The following is a 15,729-nucleotide window of genomic DNA, read 5'->3' as shown; positions in this document are numbered from 1 at the left end:
TCTGACAGTCAGAGCAGGGGGGCACTAGGACCCAGGATTCCTGGGTTCTAATCCCAGCTCTGGCTGTGACCTTGGTCACGTCCTTTCCCCTGGGTGCCTCACTGCCCCTCTGTAAAATGAGGATGATGAAACTGACCCATCTTGCGGGGAGCGGGGCTCTGCTGCTGCTGAATTAATCCCAGCCTGTGACTGGCCGTGGGCCCCCTCACCTGCCAGTCCCGTACCAGCACCCTCGTGAGCAGGGGTGGCCGGGGGCTCCACGACCGACTGTCCCTGCACTGTGTACCCCGGCCCCAGTGCTTAGCCACCAGGCGCTCCACAACAAACCCCCCTCCCAGCAGCCCTACAGTAACAAACCCCTCCCCCAGCAACAACGAACCCGCCTCCCAGCAGCCCTACAGTAACAAACCCCTCCCCCAGCAACAACGAACCCCCCTCCCAGCAGCCCTACAATAACAAACCCCTCCCCCAGCAACAACGAACCCCCCTCCCAGCAGCCCTACAGTAACAAACCCCTCCCCCAGCAACAACGAACCCGCCTTCCAGCAGCCCTACAGTAACAAACCCCTCCCCCAGCAACAACGAACCCCCCTCCCAGCAGCCCTACAGTAACAAACCCCTCCCCCAGCAACAACGAACCCCCCTCCCAGCAGCCCTACAGTAACAAACCCCTCCCCCAGCAACAATGAACCCGCCTCCCAGCAGCCCTACAGTAACAAACCCCTCCCCCAGCAACAACGAACCCCCCGCTCAGCAGCCCTACAGTAACAAACCCCTCCCCCAGCAACAACAAACCCCCCTCCCAGCAGCCCTACAGTAACAAACCCCTCCCCCAGCAACAACGAACCCCCCTCCCAGCAGCCCTACAGTAACAAACCCCTCCCCCAGCAACAACGAACCCCCCTCCCAGCAGCCCTACAGTAACAAACCCCTCCCCCAGCAACAACGAACCCCCCTCCCAGCAGCCCTACAGTAACAAACCCCTCCCCCAGCAACAGCGAACCCCCCTCCCAGCAGCCCTACAGTAACAAACCCCTCCCCCAGCAACAACGAACCCCCCTCCCAGCAGCCCTACAATAACAAACCCCTCCCCCACCAACAACGAACCCCCCTCCCAGCAGCCCTACAGTAACAAACCCCTCCCCCAGCAACAACGAACCCGCCTCCCAGCAGCCCTACAGTAACAAACCCCTCCCCCAGCAACAATGAACCCCCCTCCCAGCAGCCCTACAGTAACAAACCCCTCCCCCAGCAACAACGAACCCCCCTCCCAGCAGCCCTACAATAACAAACCCCTCCCCCAGCAACAACGAACCCCCCTCCCAGTAGCCCTACAGTAACAAACCTCTCCCCCAGCAACAACGAACCCGCCTCCCAGCAGCCCTACAGTAACAAACCCCTCCCCCAGCAACAACAAACCCCCCTCCCAGCAACCCTACAGTAACAAACCCCTCCCCCAGCAACAACGAACCCGCCTCCCAGCAGCCCTACAATAACAAACCTCTCCCCCAGCAACAACGAACCCCCCTCCCAGCAGCCCTACAGTAACAAACCCCTCCCCCACCAACAACGAACCCGCCTCCCAGCAGCCCTACAATATCAAACCCCTCCCCCAGCAACAACGAACCCGCCTTCCAGCAACCCTACAATAACAAACCCCTCCCCCAGCAACAACGAACCCGCCTTCCAGCAGCCCTACAGTAACAAACCCCAGACGCAGCCCTACACTGACGAACAGGTGCAGCCTCACCACGTGTGCCTGGCCCTGCAATAACAAGCCAGTGCTGGTACCCCCATGCATCTGAATGACCCTACAACACACTGGTCTATGGCTGCATCAACAGCCCGTATGTTCAGGAGCCCCCAGCCCCGGGAACACCGCGGCAGGCCTGGCCCCCTGCTCGAGCTGGGATATACACCAGGGTGGGGGTGTCATTGAGCCCAAGGCCTGTGTGCATGAGCTGGGCCCGGAGCCCAGCCCAAAGTTCAGGCCGGGGACAGAGCTTTTGCTGGGGCGTTGAACAGACCAGCAAACCACCCCCCCAGAGGCTGTGGGAGCCAAGAAGGGTGGGGGTAGCCAGGTTGTTTGTTCCCCGCAGTGTGTGTGTGAGAGCGGGGGGGGGTCGACTTTCTGGTGCAGACCCCGGGTCCAGGCTTTGGTGGCACCTGCATCTCTGCTGTCCCAGTGCCCTCTGCAAAGGGCTTGGTGCCCAGACCCCAAGACAGCCTGTGGGCCCTGCCCACCAGGGGATCGTGGCCTTGCCTGCCCCTGCCCTGAGCAGAGCCCTGGCCAAGCTCCCAGTTCCTCCCCACAGATCTGGCTTCCCCTTCCCCACCCTCACACAGCAACCTGGCCAGCTGGAACACTATAGGAGAGTGCTGGGGAAGCACAGCTATGCTGGTGCTCCACACTCCCAACCCGCAGCACCCCCCCCACCCCCCAGCTCTATCGATGCCCCACAAATCCTGCTATCCCAGCCATGGGCTTCCCCCATACCCACACACAGTGCCCTGCCCACGCCCCACTTCTGACCCCACCCCTGTGCATGGTAGGAGCTGAATACATTTTATAGATGCTAATTCAAGTCAGCAAGGAGGGGGAATCACTCCCCCCTAGACCAGCGAGGGAAACTGAGGCACAAAGGGGCTAAGATTTGCCCAATATGCCATTGAGTCAATGTCTGTGGTGGGAAGAATCCTAGAATCTCAGGGTTGGAAGGGACCTCAGGAAGTATCTAGTCCAACCCCCTGCTCAAAGCAGGACAGATATTTGCCCCAGATCCCTAAGTGACCCCCTCAAGGATCGAACTCACAACGCTGGGTTTAGCAGGCCCATGCTCAAACCACTGAGCTATCCTGCCCCCTCTTTAAGCCCTTAGACACCCCCACCCCCGAGCTGGGGATAGAACCCAGGAATCCTGGCTCCCAACCCCCCTGCTTTGAACACCACCAGCTCCCCACCCTTTCCTGTGCAGTACCCACATGGCAGGAATGGCACGAGCTGCCCCCAGAGCGGGCATGGGCAGGGGACAGGGCCATGCCTGGCCATTGAACTCCCTGGTCTCCCAGCCCTGAATGGCAGCACTCCAGGCTCAGGGCTGGGCTGGGCGCCTCCCCTCTGCATGAGGGCGAGGAGAACCATGTCCTGTTCTCAGAGCGGCCAGCACTGCGTCCCCCTAGCGTGACCCAGAGACAGCGGGGTCACGGGACCCCAAAGCACTGGGGTAACTGAGGCATGAGACGGGAGGGTTCTGACCCAGGTCACCCAGAACTGAAAGGACGGAACCCAGGAGTCCTGACTTCCAGCCCCTCCCCCAAACCACTAGACCCCACTCCCCTCAATGTGTCAGACACCTAACTGGCTGCCATGTCCTGTTGCCAGGGAGGTGGCTGGGGCTCAGAGAGCAGAGCCCAAGGAGGGGGTGAGCTCCTCCGACAGGATCTGCCCCGGCTCTGCCCTGGAGGGGCCCCTCGGGGGGGAAGAGGGGGAGCCGCTCCCCATGAATCAGCCCTGTCACTGTTAACACGGGACCCACTCCGCAGGGAGCCGGGCAGAGACCCACTGAGCCATGGGCCCTGTCCCGGGGCCGGATCAGCGCCCGCTCCCCTTCCCCGTGCCCCAGCCCCGAGCCTGCCAGTCCCCGCCCTGGCCTGTTCTTGGGGCTGGCGGCTCTGTGTGGGGCAGGCGGGGCCTGGGGCAGGGAGGGGCCCCACATTGCTGCCAGGTTTTATCATCGGCTCCCAGAATTTCCTGTGGAGGCAGAACAAAGGCTGGGCCGGAGCCTCCCCACCCCCCACCCCAGCCTGGCGTTCAATGGAGCCTTGTGCGGCCGCCAGCGCTGGACAATGGGCCTCTGTGCGCGGCTGGGCCAGGGGAGCCCCGTGGGGCCGGGGTCAGCGGAAACCAGCCTGTGCCCAGGATGGGGACAGGGCAGCAGCCATGCACGCCAGGATTCCCCACTGCCCCCCTGCAGGGCCCCTGCCTGCCTCCCCCCCAGCCCAGCCCAGCCCCCCTGCAGGGCTCCCCCCCCAGCCCAGCCTCCCAGATGCTGATCTCTGCAGACAATTTTTGCAGATCGGATGCAGATAAACATTTTCATATCCGCCCAGGGCTCTACCTATCCGCAGCCCCCTGCTAGCCAAGCCCTGCCCCCCTCCGCTCTGCCTAGTGCCCCCACTGCTGACCTGCAGCTCCCTGCCAGCCCAGTCCTGCCCTGCCCCCCCCAGTTCTGCCTAATGCCCCCACTGCTGACCCACAGCCCCCTGCCAGCCCAGCCCTGCCCCCCAGCTCTGCCTGGTGCCCCCACTGCTGACCCGCAGCCCCCTGCCAGCCCAGCCCAGCCCTGCCTCCCCCCAGCTCTGCCTGGTGCCCCACTGCTGACCGCAGACCCCTGCTAGCCAGCCCTGCCCCCCTCGCTCTGCCTAGTGCCCCCACTGCTGACCCGCAGCCCCCTGCCAGCCCAGCCCAGCCCTGCCTCCCCCCAGCTCTGCCTGGTGCCCCCACTGCTGACCCGCAGCCCCCTGCTAGCCCAGCCCAGCCCTGCCTCCCCCCAGCTCTGCCTGGTGCCCCCACTGCTGACCCGCAGCCCCCTGCTAGCCCAGCCCAGCCTTGCCCTGCCCTCCCCAGCTCTGCCTGGTGCGTCAGATGAGTGCAGAGCGACAGGCAGATGGCCAGAAGGGGGGCTGAGGGTCTGTGCTGCTCCTGGTTTTACAGTAAGTTGATGAAAGGAAGCAACTGAGGGGTGAAAGTCAATTTTGGGGCATCCAGGCCCCAAGTGTGGGGGAGGCCAATGGCCCAGCGCAGCTCCTGCCCCCACCAGCAGGGGGTGGTGGTGCCTGGAGGGGGTGTCTCCTCTGATTTCCCTGCAGGGGGCTGTGTGGGAGCTGTCAGGGCAGGACCTGTCCCAGGCTCTTCCCCCGGCCACCCTGACCTTTGCTTCTAAATGTTGAGCCATTCCCACAGTGCAGAGCCAGGCAGGGGAGCCAGGGCTGGCACTGAGCCCCAAATTCCACCATGCGAGTCCCATTGTGCTTCCCTAAGGGACTGGCACCAGCCCCACTCCCCCCCCAGCAAAAGGGCCTCAAACAGGCAGCCAGGAGCCAGTGAGGAGGGGCAAAGACTGGCCAGCAGCTTCCCCTGAATGGCTGCACGGGCAGGGATGGCATGCCGGGGGCTGGGATGCAGCCACCTCTGGGGGAGCAGCTGGGAGACAGCTGCACATAATGCCGCAGAAGTTCAGGCCTGGAAGTGAGGAATCCAGCTGCAGCTGATGGGGATTTGCACCAGCTGGATTTTAGACATGACACAGATACGCTGCCTGGGGCGATCCGTCTTCAGTGTCCCCACAGCCTAGCGCCCCCTGCTGAGCCCCCTGCTCCCCGCAGCACAGCGCCCCCTGCTGAGCCTCCCACTCCCCGCAGCACAGCGCCCCCTGCTGAGCCCCCTGCTCCCCGCAGCACAGCGCCCCCTGCTGAGCCCCTGGCTCCCTGCAGCACAGCACCCCCTGCTGAGCCCCACTGCTCCCTGCAGCACGGCGCCCCTGTCGCAGACTCCCAGGGGGTGCCCACTCGTGGCCTCGTGCGGTTCCTGGGGTCACCCCCTTCAGTGTGACAGCCCTTCCCGGGGGTCCACTCTCTCTCGGGATCAGGCCCCTCCACCTCCCAGAGCTGCACCTCTCTGAGCCTCAGCACGTCTGTCTCATGCCATGGGCCCCCTCAGGGAGTCCTGTCGCTCTGGACCCCCGGGGCCTCCACACCCAGAGGGAATAATGCCCCCCTGATCTCTAGCCCGGAGCGACTCTCAGCCAGCGTAACACAGGAGGGTTTATTGAGTGTCTGAACCCAGCACAGGAACTCTCAGGGCCTCAGGCCTGGCCTCCCTCGGCACGGCACATCCCAGTCTCCCTGCACCCAGGTGGGCTCTGCCTGCTCCCCCTCTCCAGCCCCGAGCCCCCCTGCTTCCCAGCTGGGCATCTGATATCACCTCCCCCAAGCCCCGCCTCTGTCCATTGTCGTCTCTCCAGGTAAACAGGCAGCCTGGGCCTCCTTTCCTCTCCTCCGTCCTTTGTTCCCCAGTGGCTGGAATCGGCTGGTCAGGTCACCGGGGTCCTCTGCCCCAGCCCATTGTCCTCCCACTGGCCAGAACCGGCTGTGACTCCACAGCTGGGCCTCCAGGTCATCAGGTCACCAGTCACTGGGGTCTCCATTCTCCAGGCTGTTCGCTGGCCCTTTGTAACAACAAACTTCCTCTCCCAAAAACCCAGTAACGCCCAGGGAAACTGAGTCCCGAGCCCACTGCATGCAAACCATTGAAACCAGCAAGCCCTGCTTCATCACAGCCCCCTGCTGATCCCTCTCCCTGCAGCTGGGGGCCTCCTGCTAACCCCCCACCCCGCAGCCCAGTGCCCCCTGCTAACCCCCTGCCCCGCTGCCCAGCACCCCCTGCAAACCCCTGCCCTGCTCCCCACCGCCCAGCGCCCCCTGCTAACTCCCCGCCCCGCTCCCCGCTGCCCGCTGCCCAGCACCCCCTGCTAACTCCCCGCCCCGCTCCCCGCAGCCCAGCGCCCCCTGCTAACTCCCTGCCCTGCTCCCTGCAGCACAGCGCCCCCTGCTGACCCCCCACCCCGCACCCTGCAGCACAGCACCCCCTGCTGAGCCCCACCCACTCCCTGCAGCACAGCGCCCCCCTGCTGGTCCTGCCCCACTCCCTGCAGCCCAGCGCCCCCTGCTGACCCCCCACCCCGCACCCTGCAGCACAGCACCCCCCGCTGAGCCCCGCCCACTCCCTGCAGCACAGCGCCCCCTGCTGGTCCCGCCCCACTCCCTGCAGCCCAGCGCCCCCTGCTGGGCCCACCGCCCCCTGCTGAGCCTAGGTTCTCCTGCCAGCTATAGAAGGGGAGTTGGGCTCTAGTGTTTAGAGCCAGGACTCCAGCTGCCCCTGCTCTAACTACTAGGCCCAAGAGTGCTGGAACAATGTTTATAAGGGAGGAGCTGAGAGCCAATGAACCAAATTGTAAACCCTGGATAACATGGAAACCACTTTAAGCCAGGGGGAGCTGCATCCCCTGCACCCCAAGTTCCAGCCCCTAGAACTAGACCCCCAACTCCCCGCCCTGAGCTGGGGAGAGAACCCAGGAGTCTTGGCTCCCAGCTGATGACCCATCCTGCCCACACCAGGTCCTGTTACAGTGAATGGAGGTCCCCAGTCCTGCTGCTGGCGCCCCCATGGCAGGGCTGGAAGTGCCTGTCACCGGCTCTTTAACCTTTCCCAGCGTTAGCTGCAGCACCTGCCCTCCCCCTTTATCTCCAGGGGCCAGGCTGTGCCAGGGCTCTCGCTGCTGGGCAAAGTCAGCATCCGGGAACGGCAAATATGGAGCTGGGAGGGAATGTGCTGAACAAGACAAGTGGGACCTGCTCTCAGCCTTGGGCTCCCTGCCAGTGCCCCTCACTCTCGACCTGCAGCCCCTGCCGGCCCCCCTCGCCACCCATCCCACAGCCCCACCCGCCCAGCCCTGCGGCCCCCCTCACTCCCAACCTGCAGCCCCTACTAGCTCAGCCCTGCTGGCCCCTCTCACTCCCGCCCCACAGCCCCTGCTGGCCCAGCCCTGCTGGTGTCCCTCACTCCCAATTCGCAGTCCACACCAGCCCTGCCCTGCCAGTCCCCGTCACTCCCAACCTGCAGCCATTATTAGCCCAGGAATCCCTCATTGAATGTTGACTTCTAGCATGCTGCATTATCCTGCAATTCTATTACCCACAACCATTCGGGAACTCAGGGCCCCCGACCCCACTCCCTCGCCCTCACAGAGCCAGGGCAAGAACCCAGGAGTCCCGGCTCCCAGACCCCCCCAGCTCTAGCCCACCAGACCCCACTCCCCTCACAGAGCTGGGGAGAAAACCCAGGAGTCCCAGCTCCCTCTCTGACACTTTGCAGCACTGACACGCAGAAACCTCCACACTCGTCTCCCTGGTGCCTGGCCCCCGAGGAGCTGCCCGATCCCTGCTGCGGTGCCCAGATTGGCTCCTTGCTGGCTGAGGCTGAGGATTTAGGCTCAACCTTTCCTCCCGCCCCCAGCCCAGGCAGCCAGGCCTGTCCCCACCTGCCTGGGTGTGGTCTGGGCCCTGCCCTACTTAACCAGCCGAGCCAGGGGAGGGCTGAGCTGTGCTGCCTGTGCCTAGCTGTTCTGCCCTGGGTAAGTCACCTGGCGCTGCCCTCACTGGGCTGGGGGATCCTGGCCCTGGTGTGGAGCTACTGCCTGTAGCTGTGCTGCTGGGGGCAGATTGTCTGGGTGTGGGGCAGGCTGCCCTGGGAGTGGATGTTACGGTGAATGTGCTGAGTGCCTAAATGCCTGGCTTCTATTCCTGGCTTGGCTGCTGGCACCCCAGGCTGGCCTTGCTCTGTGCCTCAGTTTCCCCACCTGTAAAGTGGGGAGGATAATCTGTCCTCTAGCAAGTTAAAATACAGGAGGGATGCTGGGTTGGCCGGGGGACTCTGTGTGGTGCCAGGTGTGGAGGAGGGGGGCTGTGTGGTACCTAGGGGGGCAGGTTTGTAATGGTGTGTGGTGGGGAGGGGAGTCCTGATCTGGGAGGGGAGGAGTCTGTGCTGTGCCTGGTGAGAGGGGAGGCCTGAAATGGGGGAGGGGTCTGTGCAGGGCCTGGCAGGGAGGCGGGGTCCTGATCTGAGTAGGGGTTTGTGCGGGGCCTGGCGGGGAGGGGAGCCCTGGTCTGGGGCAAGGGGTCTGTGCGGGGTCTGGCGGGGAGGGGGGCCCTGATCTGGGGTGAGGGGTCTGTGCGGGGCCTGGCAGGGCGCCGGAGAGGGTGCAGTATTCCCCATTATGTGCTCAGAAGATCCTGGGGGCTGGGGCTGCCTCTCCCCTATGTCAGTGGCTGTTCTGGGCAGCTGTGCACTGAGGTACTAGCTCTCTGGGGTCCTGGGGGGCAGGTCCGGGCACTGGGGTAACAACGCCTGGTACTGGCTGAGGCTGAGGGGATTGTGCTGCAGTGTGAAAATGATCCCAGCCAGGCCCGGTTCACTGGGATTGTTACTGGAGTCATAAATTCCCTCCCTCCCCCCCAGCTGGGGGCTAACGAGTCACTGCTCTAGGCGCTCACCTAGGAACAGGCAGGAAGCAGAGACCGAGATCATAAACTTTTGTTACTCTGTTAGGGATGTCAATAAAAATGTTCATCTAAAGAAAAAAAAAACAGGATTAGCCTGGGCTGGGCCGGGCCCTCAGCCTCCCAGCTATAGGGAGAGAACCCAGGTATCTGGGCTCCTAGCCCCCCTGCTCTAACCCCTAGACGCCACTCTCCTCCCCAATCCAGGGAAAAAACTCAGGCATCCTGGCACCCAGCCAGCCCCCGCCCCTCCCGTCACCAGGGCAGAGTTGTGGTGGGCGGGACCCTTTGCTGCCCCAGGCATCTCTGGGGCAGGGCAGAAAAAGGGGACCCTGGGAGGTTGGTTTCTATGGGCCACACCCTGGCCTGGCTCCCTCTGCAGCCGGCTCAGCCAGCTCTGAGGCCCCAGGCTGGGGAGGTGCCCGAACCCTGGAATCCGCCCGGGGAATCCTGCCAGCCCAGCCTGGGCTCCCTCCCACAGCCCCAGCTGGGAGCGTTCTGGGGGGAGGGTTTAGTGGGTAAGAGTGTGTATGTGGTGGGGGGAGAGGGGGCTGGGAACCAGAAGTGAGTGGGGTCAGGTGGTTAGAACAGGGGGGTGCTGGGAGCCAGGACTTCTGGGTGGGTTCTACCCCTGGCTCGGGGAAGAGGGAGTGGTGCTGAGTGGGTGTGGGGGCTAGGAGCCAGGACTCCTGGGTTCTACCCCTGGCTCTGGGAGGGGAGGAGATAGCTGAGCACAGCAGGCCCCCTTGCCCAGCAGACAGGCTGAGCGGGAGCTGACAGCTGGTGGATGAAACCAGGCAAATCCAGATTAGCCAGAGGATCCATTTACTCTCGGGGGAGGAATTCACCTTTGGCACAACGGCTCCAGGGGTGGGGCGGGTTCTTCCTCGCTTGGAGACAGGGCTGCCTAGTGGATAGAGTCCTGGCCCTTCTCTGTGCCTCAGTTTCCCCAGTTGTAGTGGGAGATCATGATATCAGCCTGCTCAGAGCCCTACCGATGAGACGCGCTAGGTGTTGGCTGGGGGCCATCCTGACACCCAGACTGGGCATCTGGGGCTTGAGTCCCTGGGGTGTCCTACTGTGGCAGTTTAATGGCTCCAACTGTCCCAGCCCTGCCCTCAGGGGGGCACCCTCCATCCGGGGGGATGTGATGCTGGTGGGCAGGGCTCAGTCCTGGCCCGGTTCAGGGGTGTTGGACTGTCTCCTCCCTTGGGGTGACCCCTGGCCATCCCCTCTGTGCCCTATCCCAATGATATGGACCCGACCCTGGCTGCAGCTCTGCCAGCACGTACAGCACCCCTAGGAGAGGGGGTGAGGTTAAGGATGAGGGGCAGAGTTAAGGACATCCCAGCTCTGCCAGCTGCTATGACATCCTTGAGAGAAGGGGGTGGGTTAAGGACATCCCTCAGCCAAGCATCGATCTTGTCCTGCAGGGGGCTGGGTGGGTGGCCTAGTCTCTGGGGCAGCGGGGCTAAGGGGCCCTGGGTGTCTGGTTTGGGGGGGAGGGGCGCGTTGAGCTGGAGAAGGAGCTCCCTGTCCCATTGCCAGTAGTAGCCTATTTTCCACCATGTGGCGCAGGCGCTGGGCTGCCACCCCTCAGACCCCCGCCCTGCTGTGATGGGGGCATGTGTGCCCTGGCCATGCTTGGGAATGACGCTGCCCCCCTGAGGGGAGAGACCACCCCCCCATCTGAGCACTGGGGACAGCGGCCCAAGGGTCACCCAGAGCAGAAGGGGAGGATACTGACCCAGGGACGTGCCAGGATGGAACCCAGGTGTCCTGGCTTCCCTCGCACCCTCAGCTCCAACCACTGGACCTCACTCCCCTCCCAGAGCCAGGGACAGAATCCAGCCCCGGCTATGCTCCCCACCACCCCACATGCTTTGTGGACAGTCTCTGGCCCCTCAGGGGCTCCATTCGCTCTGGGCCCCCGGGGCCTCCACGCCCAGAGGGAGCAAAGCAACCCCTGCAGGAACCCCCAGCCAGGGTAACACGGGAGGGTGTATTGAGCATGTGAACCCAGCACAGGCAGTTCTCAGGGCCTCAGGCCTGGCCTCCCTCAGCCCGGCACATCCCAGTCTCCCCGTAGCCAGGTGGGCTCTGCCTGCTCCCCCTCTCCAGCCCCGAGCCCCCCTGCTTCCAGCCTGGCATTTGAGATCCCCTCCCCCAACAGCCCCTCCCCCGTCCTTTGTCCTCCATCCAGGTGAACAGGTCACTGGGGGCCTCTCTGGTCCCCTCTGGCTGGAACAGGCTGGTCAGGTCACCGGGGGCCTCTCTGCCCAGTCCATTGTCCTCCATGGGCCAGAACCAGCTGGCTGGGCTGGGCCCCCTGGTTGCTAGGATACCCCATCTCCAGGCCGTTCTTGGGGATCCCGGCTGCGAGGGGGGGGGGTCCCAGGCAGGGCCCCTGTGCGCTCGGCTGCCTGACCTCACCTGACCTCGGCAGGTTACGAACCCACGGCCCCAGCTGGGAACAGCCTGAGCTGACGGGGAGAGCGAGTGCCCTCAACTGACAGCAAAAGCCTTAATCTCCAGGGGGCATCAGCTCTGATCCGGCCCTGGGGGTGGGGGCGGGCAGGGAATGGGGCCTTTTAGCTCTAGGGGGCACCAGCTCTGATCCAGCCCCAGGTTGGGGGCTGGCTGGGGCAGGGGAATGGGGCCTTTTACCTCTAGGGGGCACCGGTTCTGATCCAGCCCCAGGTTGGGGGCTGGCTGGGGAATGGGGCCTTTTACCTCTAGGGGGCACCGGTTCTGATCCAGCCCCAGGTCAGGGGCTGGTTGGAGGGAGAGCAGGGGGGAATTGGGCCTTTTACCTCTAGGGGGCACCGGTTCTGATCCGGCCCCAGGTTGGGGGCTGGCTGGAGGGAGGACAGGGGGGAATGGGGCCTTTTACCTCTAGGGGGAACTGGTTCTGATCCGGCCCCAGGTCAGGGGCTGGCTGGAGGGAGGGAGCACCGGTTCTGATCCGGCCCCAGGTCGGGGGCTGGCTGGAGGGAAGGGGGGAATGGGGCCTTTTACCTCTAGGAGGCACCGGTTCTGATCCGGCACCAGGGTGGGGGCTGGCTGGAGGGGGAGCAAGGGGGGAATGGGGCCTTTTACCTCTAGGAGGCACCGGTTCTGATCCGGCCCCAGGTCGGGGGCTGGCTGGAGGGAAGGGGGGAATGGGGCCTTTTACCTCTAGGAGGCACTGGTTCTGATCTGGCCCCAGGGTGGGGGCTGGCTGGAGGAGGGGCAGGGGGGAATGGGGCCTTTTACCTCTAGGAGGCACCGGTTCTGATCCAGCCCCAGGTCGGGGGGCTGGCAGAGGGGAATGGGGCCTTTTACCTCTAGGGGGCACCAGTTCTGATCTGGCCGCAGGTCGGGGGCTGGCAGGGGGGAATGGGGCCTTTTACCTCTAGGGGGCACCGGTTCTGATCCGGCCCCAGGTCGGGGGCTGGCAGGGGGGAATGGGGCCTTTTACCTCTAGGGGGCACCAGTTCTGATCTGGCCCCAGGGTGGGGGCTCGCTGGGGGGTTGGGAAATGTGACACGGGAGCCCAGGCAGGTGTTGGTTTAATGTGGGGGAGTGAGGTCTAGGAGGGACCCAGGAGTCCTGGTGCTGGCCACTTCTCGCCTCTCACTGCCCCGTCTCTCTGTGTAGGGACCCGCCACCCAGTCTCGGATCCAGGATGCAGCCAGTCACCACTGGCCTCCTGCTGCTCTTGGCAGGTGAGACGCTCCCCACAGCGCCCCCTGCTGGAAGGGGCTTGGGCTGGAGCAGTCAGGAGCTCCCCCCCCCCTGACAGCTCTCCTGCCCTGCCCCCCACAGCGCCCCCTGCTGGGAGTCCAATGCTATTTTCTCTTTCAGTGGCGTTTCCTGTCCTGAAAGCTGAACACCCCATGGGTGAGTTCACCCTCTGCTCTCCTGCTGCCAGCATGGTCCTGAGCTGCCCTGGGAGGTGGGAGGGAGCAGAGAGGACTCATGGGGTGGGGGCACTTCAGCCTGGCTGTCACTCCTCTGATGGGGTGGGAAGGGTAGAGGCCAAAGGGGAATGGAGCAGCTGGGGGAGGGATATTAGCCTGGATTGGTCCAAGGAACCCAGGAATCCTGACACCCAGCCCCTACTCCTGCTCCAACCCACTGGAGACCCCACTCCCCTGCCAGAGCTGGGGGTAGAACGCAGGAGTCCTGGCCTCATGACCCTAACTCTTTCTTTTCTGCCCCACGCCAGACCCAGCAAGCCCCTTCTATTACGGTAAGTGCCGCTCCTGCCATCTCCCTCCACTGGCATCTCCCCGGGACAGGACCCTGCCGGCGGAGCCTGGCACAGACAGGGAGGGGCTGGACCGGCCAGGCCAGTCTCCTACCCTCTCATAGGGAGCTGGGCAGTAGCCTGAGCTGGGCAGTGGAGAGCCCGCACTGGACCAAGGGGGGAGGGAGGATGGATTGGGCTGTGGGAGGAGGATGGGGGTGGAGGGATTTGGGGATCTGGCTGGGGGTTCTGGGTGCGGGAGGATGGGGGAGTCTGGGATGGGAGGTATTCAGGGGACATGGTGTTGGGTGGGGGGCATTTGCGGGGGCAGGGGGATTTGGGGGATGTGGTGTTGGGTGGGGTGGGATTTGGGGGTGGGGTCTGGGGGATGGGGAGATTTGGGGGACATGGTGTTGGACGGGGTCTGGGGAGATTTGGAGGATGTAGTGTTAGGTGGGGGGATTTGTGGGATGGTGGGGTTTGGAGGGTCTGGGGGATGGGATTTGGGGGATGTGGGGTTGGGTCTGGTGAGATTCAGGGGATGTGGTGTTGGGTGGGGGGATTTGGGGGAGGTCTGGGGATTGGGGAGATTTGGGGGACATGGTGTTGGACGGGGTCTGGTGAGATTAGGGCGATGTAGTGTTAGGTGGGGAGATTTGGGGGATGGTGGGGTTTGGAGGGTCTGGGGGATGGGATTTGGGGGATGTGGGGTTGGGTCTGGGGGATTTGGGTGGGGTGGGGTCTGGGGGATGTGGGGTTGGGTGAGGGGTCTGGGGGGGGATCTGGGAGTGGGGTGGGGGCATAGCTCCTCTGCAGCAGAGGGAGGTGCTTTAGAGGTCCCCTTAGGCCAGGTTCTGACAGCTCCTCTTCCCCCAGACTGGCACCGCCTGCGGGTCGGAGGGTTGATCGCCGCTGGCATTCTCTGCGCCCTGGGGGTCATTGTGCTGCTCAGTGAGTGGGGTGGGGCAGGGACTTGGGAGAGGGGGTCTAAGCACCCAGCAGGTGAGGGTTGGATGGGGGTGTCCCAGGGCCCTAGGAAGGTAGGGGCCTCAGAACTGGGAGGGTGTCTCAGTGTCCAGGAGCTGATGGGGAGGGGGGTGTCCCTGTGCCCCGGGGGTGTTTCGGCAGCAGAAGGGTGGAGGTGGGGGGGATGTCCTGGCACCTGATGAGATTGGGGATGTCTGCACTGAACATCTGTCACTAGCTATGGGGGGCAGTGATGCGGGGGCTGGCAGCTCCTGGGGGGGGGGGATTGCTGCTCCTCCCCCACCAAGTTTGTGTCTAATCCTCCCCCCACCCTCTTTTTTGCCCCTAGGTGGAAAATGCAAATGCAAATTTAACCGCAAAGCCAGGTAGGGGGTGTGGTCTAGGGAGTGCAAGAGAGGGGTCATGCTGCACTTTGGAAGAGGTGGGGGGGGTCATGCTGTAGATGCAGGGGGTTATGCTGGGGGCATGTGGTGTGAATTGGGGAAACAGTGGGGGTGGGGCAGTGAGGAGGGGGCATGGGGTGTGTGTGGGGGTCATGCTGGGGGTGAGGGGGAATGGAGGAGTCAGGCTGGGGTGGTGGGAGCTTGTGGTGTTTGGAAAGGGGGGGGGTCACATTCCCCATGCTCATAACCCTCCCTTTTCCCTCCTCAACCGGCGGCCGAATGAGTCCCCTCACCTCATCACCCCCGGTAAGTCCCCCAACCCTCCCCCTTTCCTGGCCAGCCTGGCGGGGGAAGGGGGTTTCTAAACTTGTCACCCTGACCCTTGTGGGGCCCCTCTCCCTTCCCTGTGTCGCCCCCTAGTGGCTGCTGGCGGGAGAGACCTCTCAGCGGTGCAGAGGGCAGGGGACCCTATGTGGGGCTAGTGGGTTGCATATTTTTTTTCCTCCTGCCCCCAGCTCCACAGATGGCTCCCATGGCTCCTTTGTAAGCGGGTCTGTTCCCTTCCCCCATCTCTTCGCAGGCAGCGCCAGTAACAGCTGAACCATGATGGTCCCGGTGCCAGGTCTCGCCCGCGGCGCTGGCTCCTTGCTGGGATGTCCCGTCTTCCCATCCCGGGAAGCAGGAGTGGGAGAAGTTTTTTAACTGAACTTTCCACTCTGTGGAATAAAAGTCTCCTGACCTTGAAACTGAGTCAGTTATGGCAGCTTTTCCCCTCTGGGGCACCAGCTCCCATCTGGCCCTGGGGAGGGACAGGACTGGCAGACTTGAGGGTGGGGGCCTTTCCCCTCTAGGGGTGCTGGCAAGACCACAGTGGCTGAGGGGCAGAGCACCAGCAGGAAAACCCCTGGTTCTAGCAGAGTCTGAGGAACCTGCAGTGTCCTGTGAAAACACGTTTAGTTGGCTGAACTCTTGGTTCTTAACCACTGGCCAAGCAAGGCCCAAGGGGCCCCT

The 15,729-nt window shown here is 63.8% G+C and overlaps 1 protein-coding gene across 2 annotated transcripts; it reads left to right on the top strand.

The window, feature by feature from the left end:
- Positions 1-7,871: 7,871 nt before the first annotated feature.
- FXYD3 (FXYD domain containing ion transport regulator 3) lies at positions 7,872-15,464 on the top strand. Of its 2 annotated transcripts, XM_030543235.1 has the most exons (8): positions 7,874-8,192; positions 12,757-12,824; positions 12,964-12,999; positions 13,328-13,351; positions 14,225-14,299; positions 14,664-14,700; positions 14,987-15,024; positions 15,299-15,464. In XM_030543235.1, exons 2-8 carry the CDS (start codon positions 12,785-12,787, stop codon positions 15,316-15,318), a joined length of 270 nt encoding a protein of 89 aa, XP_030399095.1. In that variant the 5' UTR covers positions 7,874-8,192; positions 12,757-12,784; the 3' UTR covers positions 15,319-15,464. The 2 variants fall into 2 exon arrangements, with proteins under 2 accessions (XP_030399096.1, XP_030399095.1); XM_030543236.1 differs by lacking the exon at positions 14,987-15,024 and having other exon boundaries at positions 7,872-8,192.
- Positions 15,465-15,729: the final 265 nt, after the last annotated feature.

Source organism: Gopherus evgoodei, unplaced genomic scaffold, assembly GCF_007399415.2.
Source record: "Gopherus evgoodei ecotype Sinaloan lineage unplaced genomic scaffold, rGopEvg1_v1.p scaffold_31_arrow_ctg1, whole genome shotgun sequence".
NCBI classification, from domain to species: Eukaryota; Metazoa; Chordata; order Testudines; family Testudinidae; genus Gopherus; species Gopherus evgoodei.
This window is presented reverse-complemented; position numbering and strand designations above follow the sequence as displayed.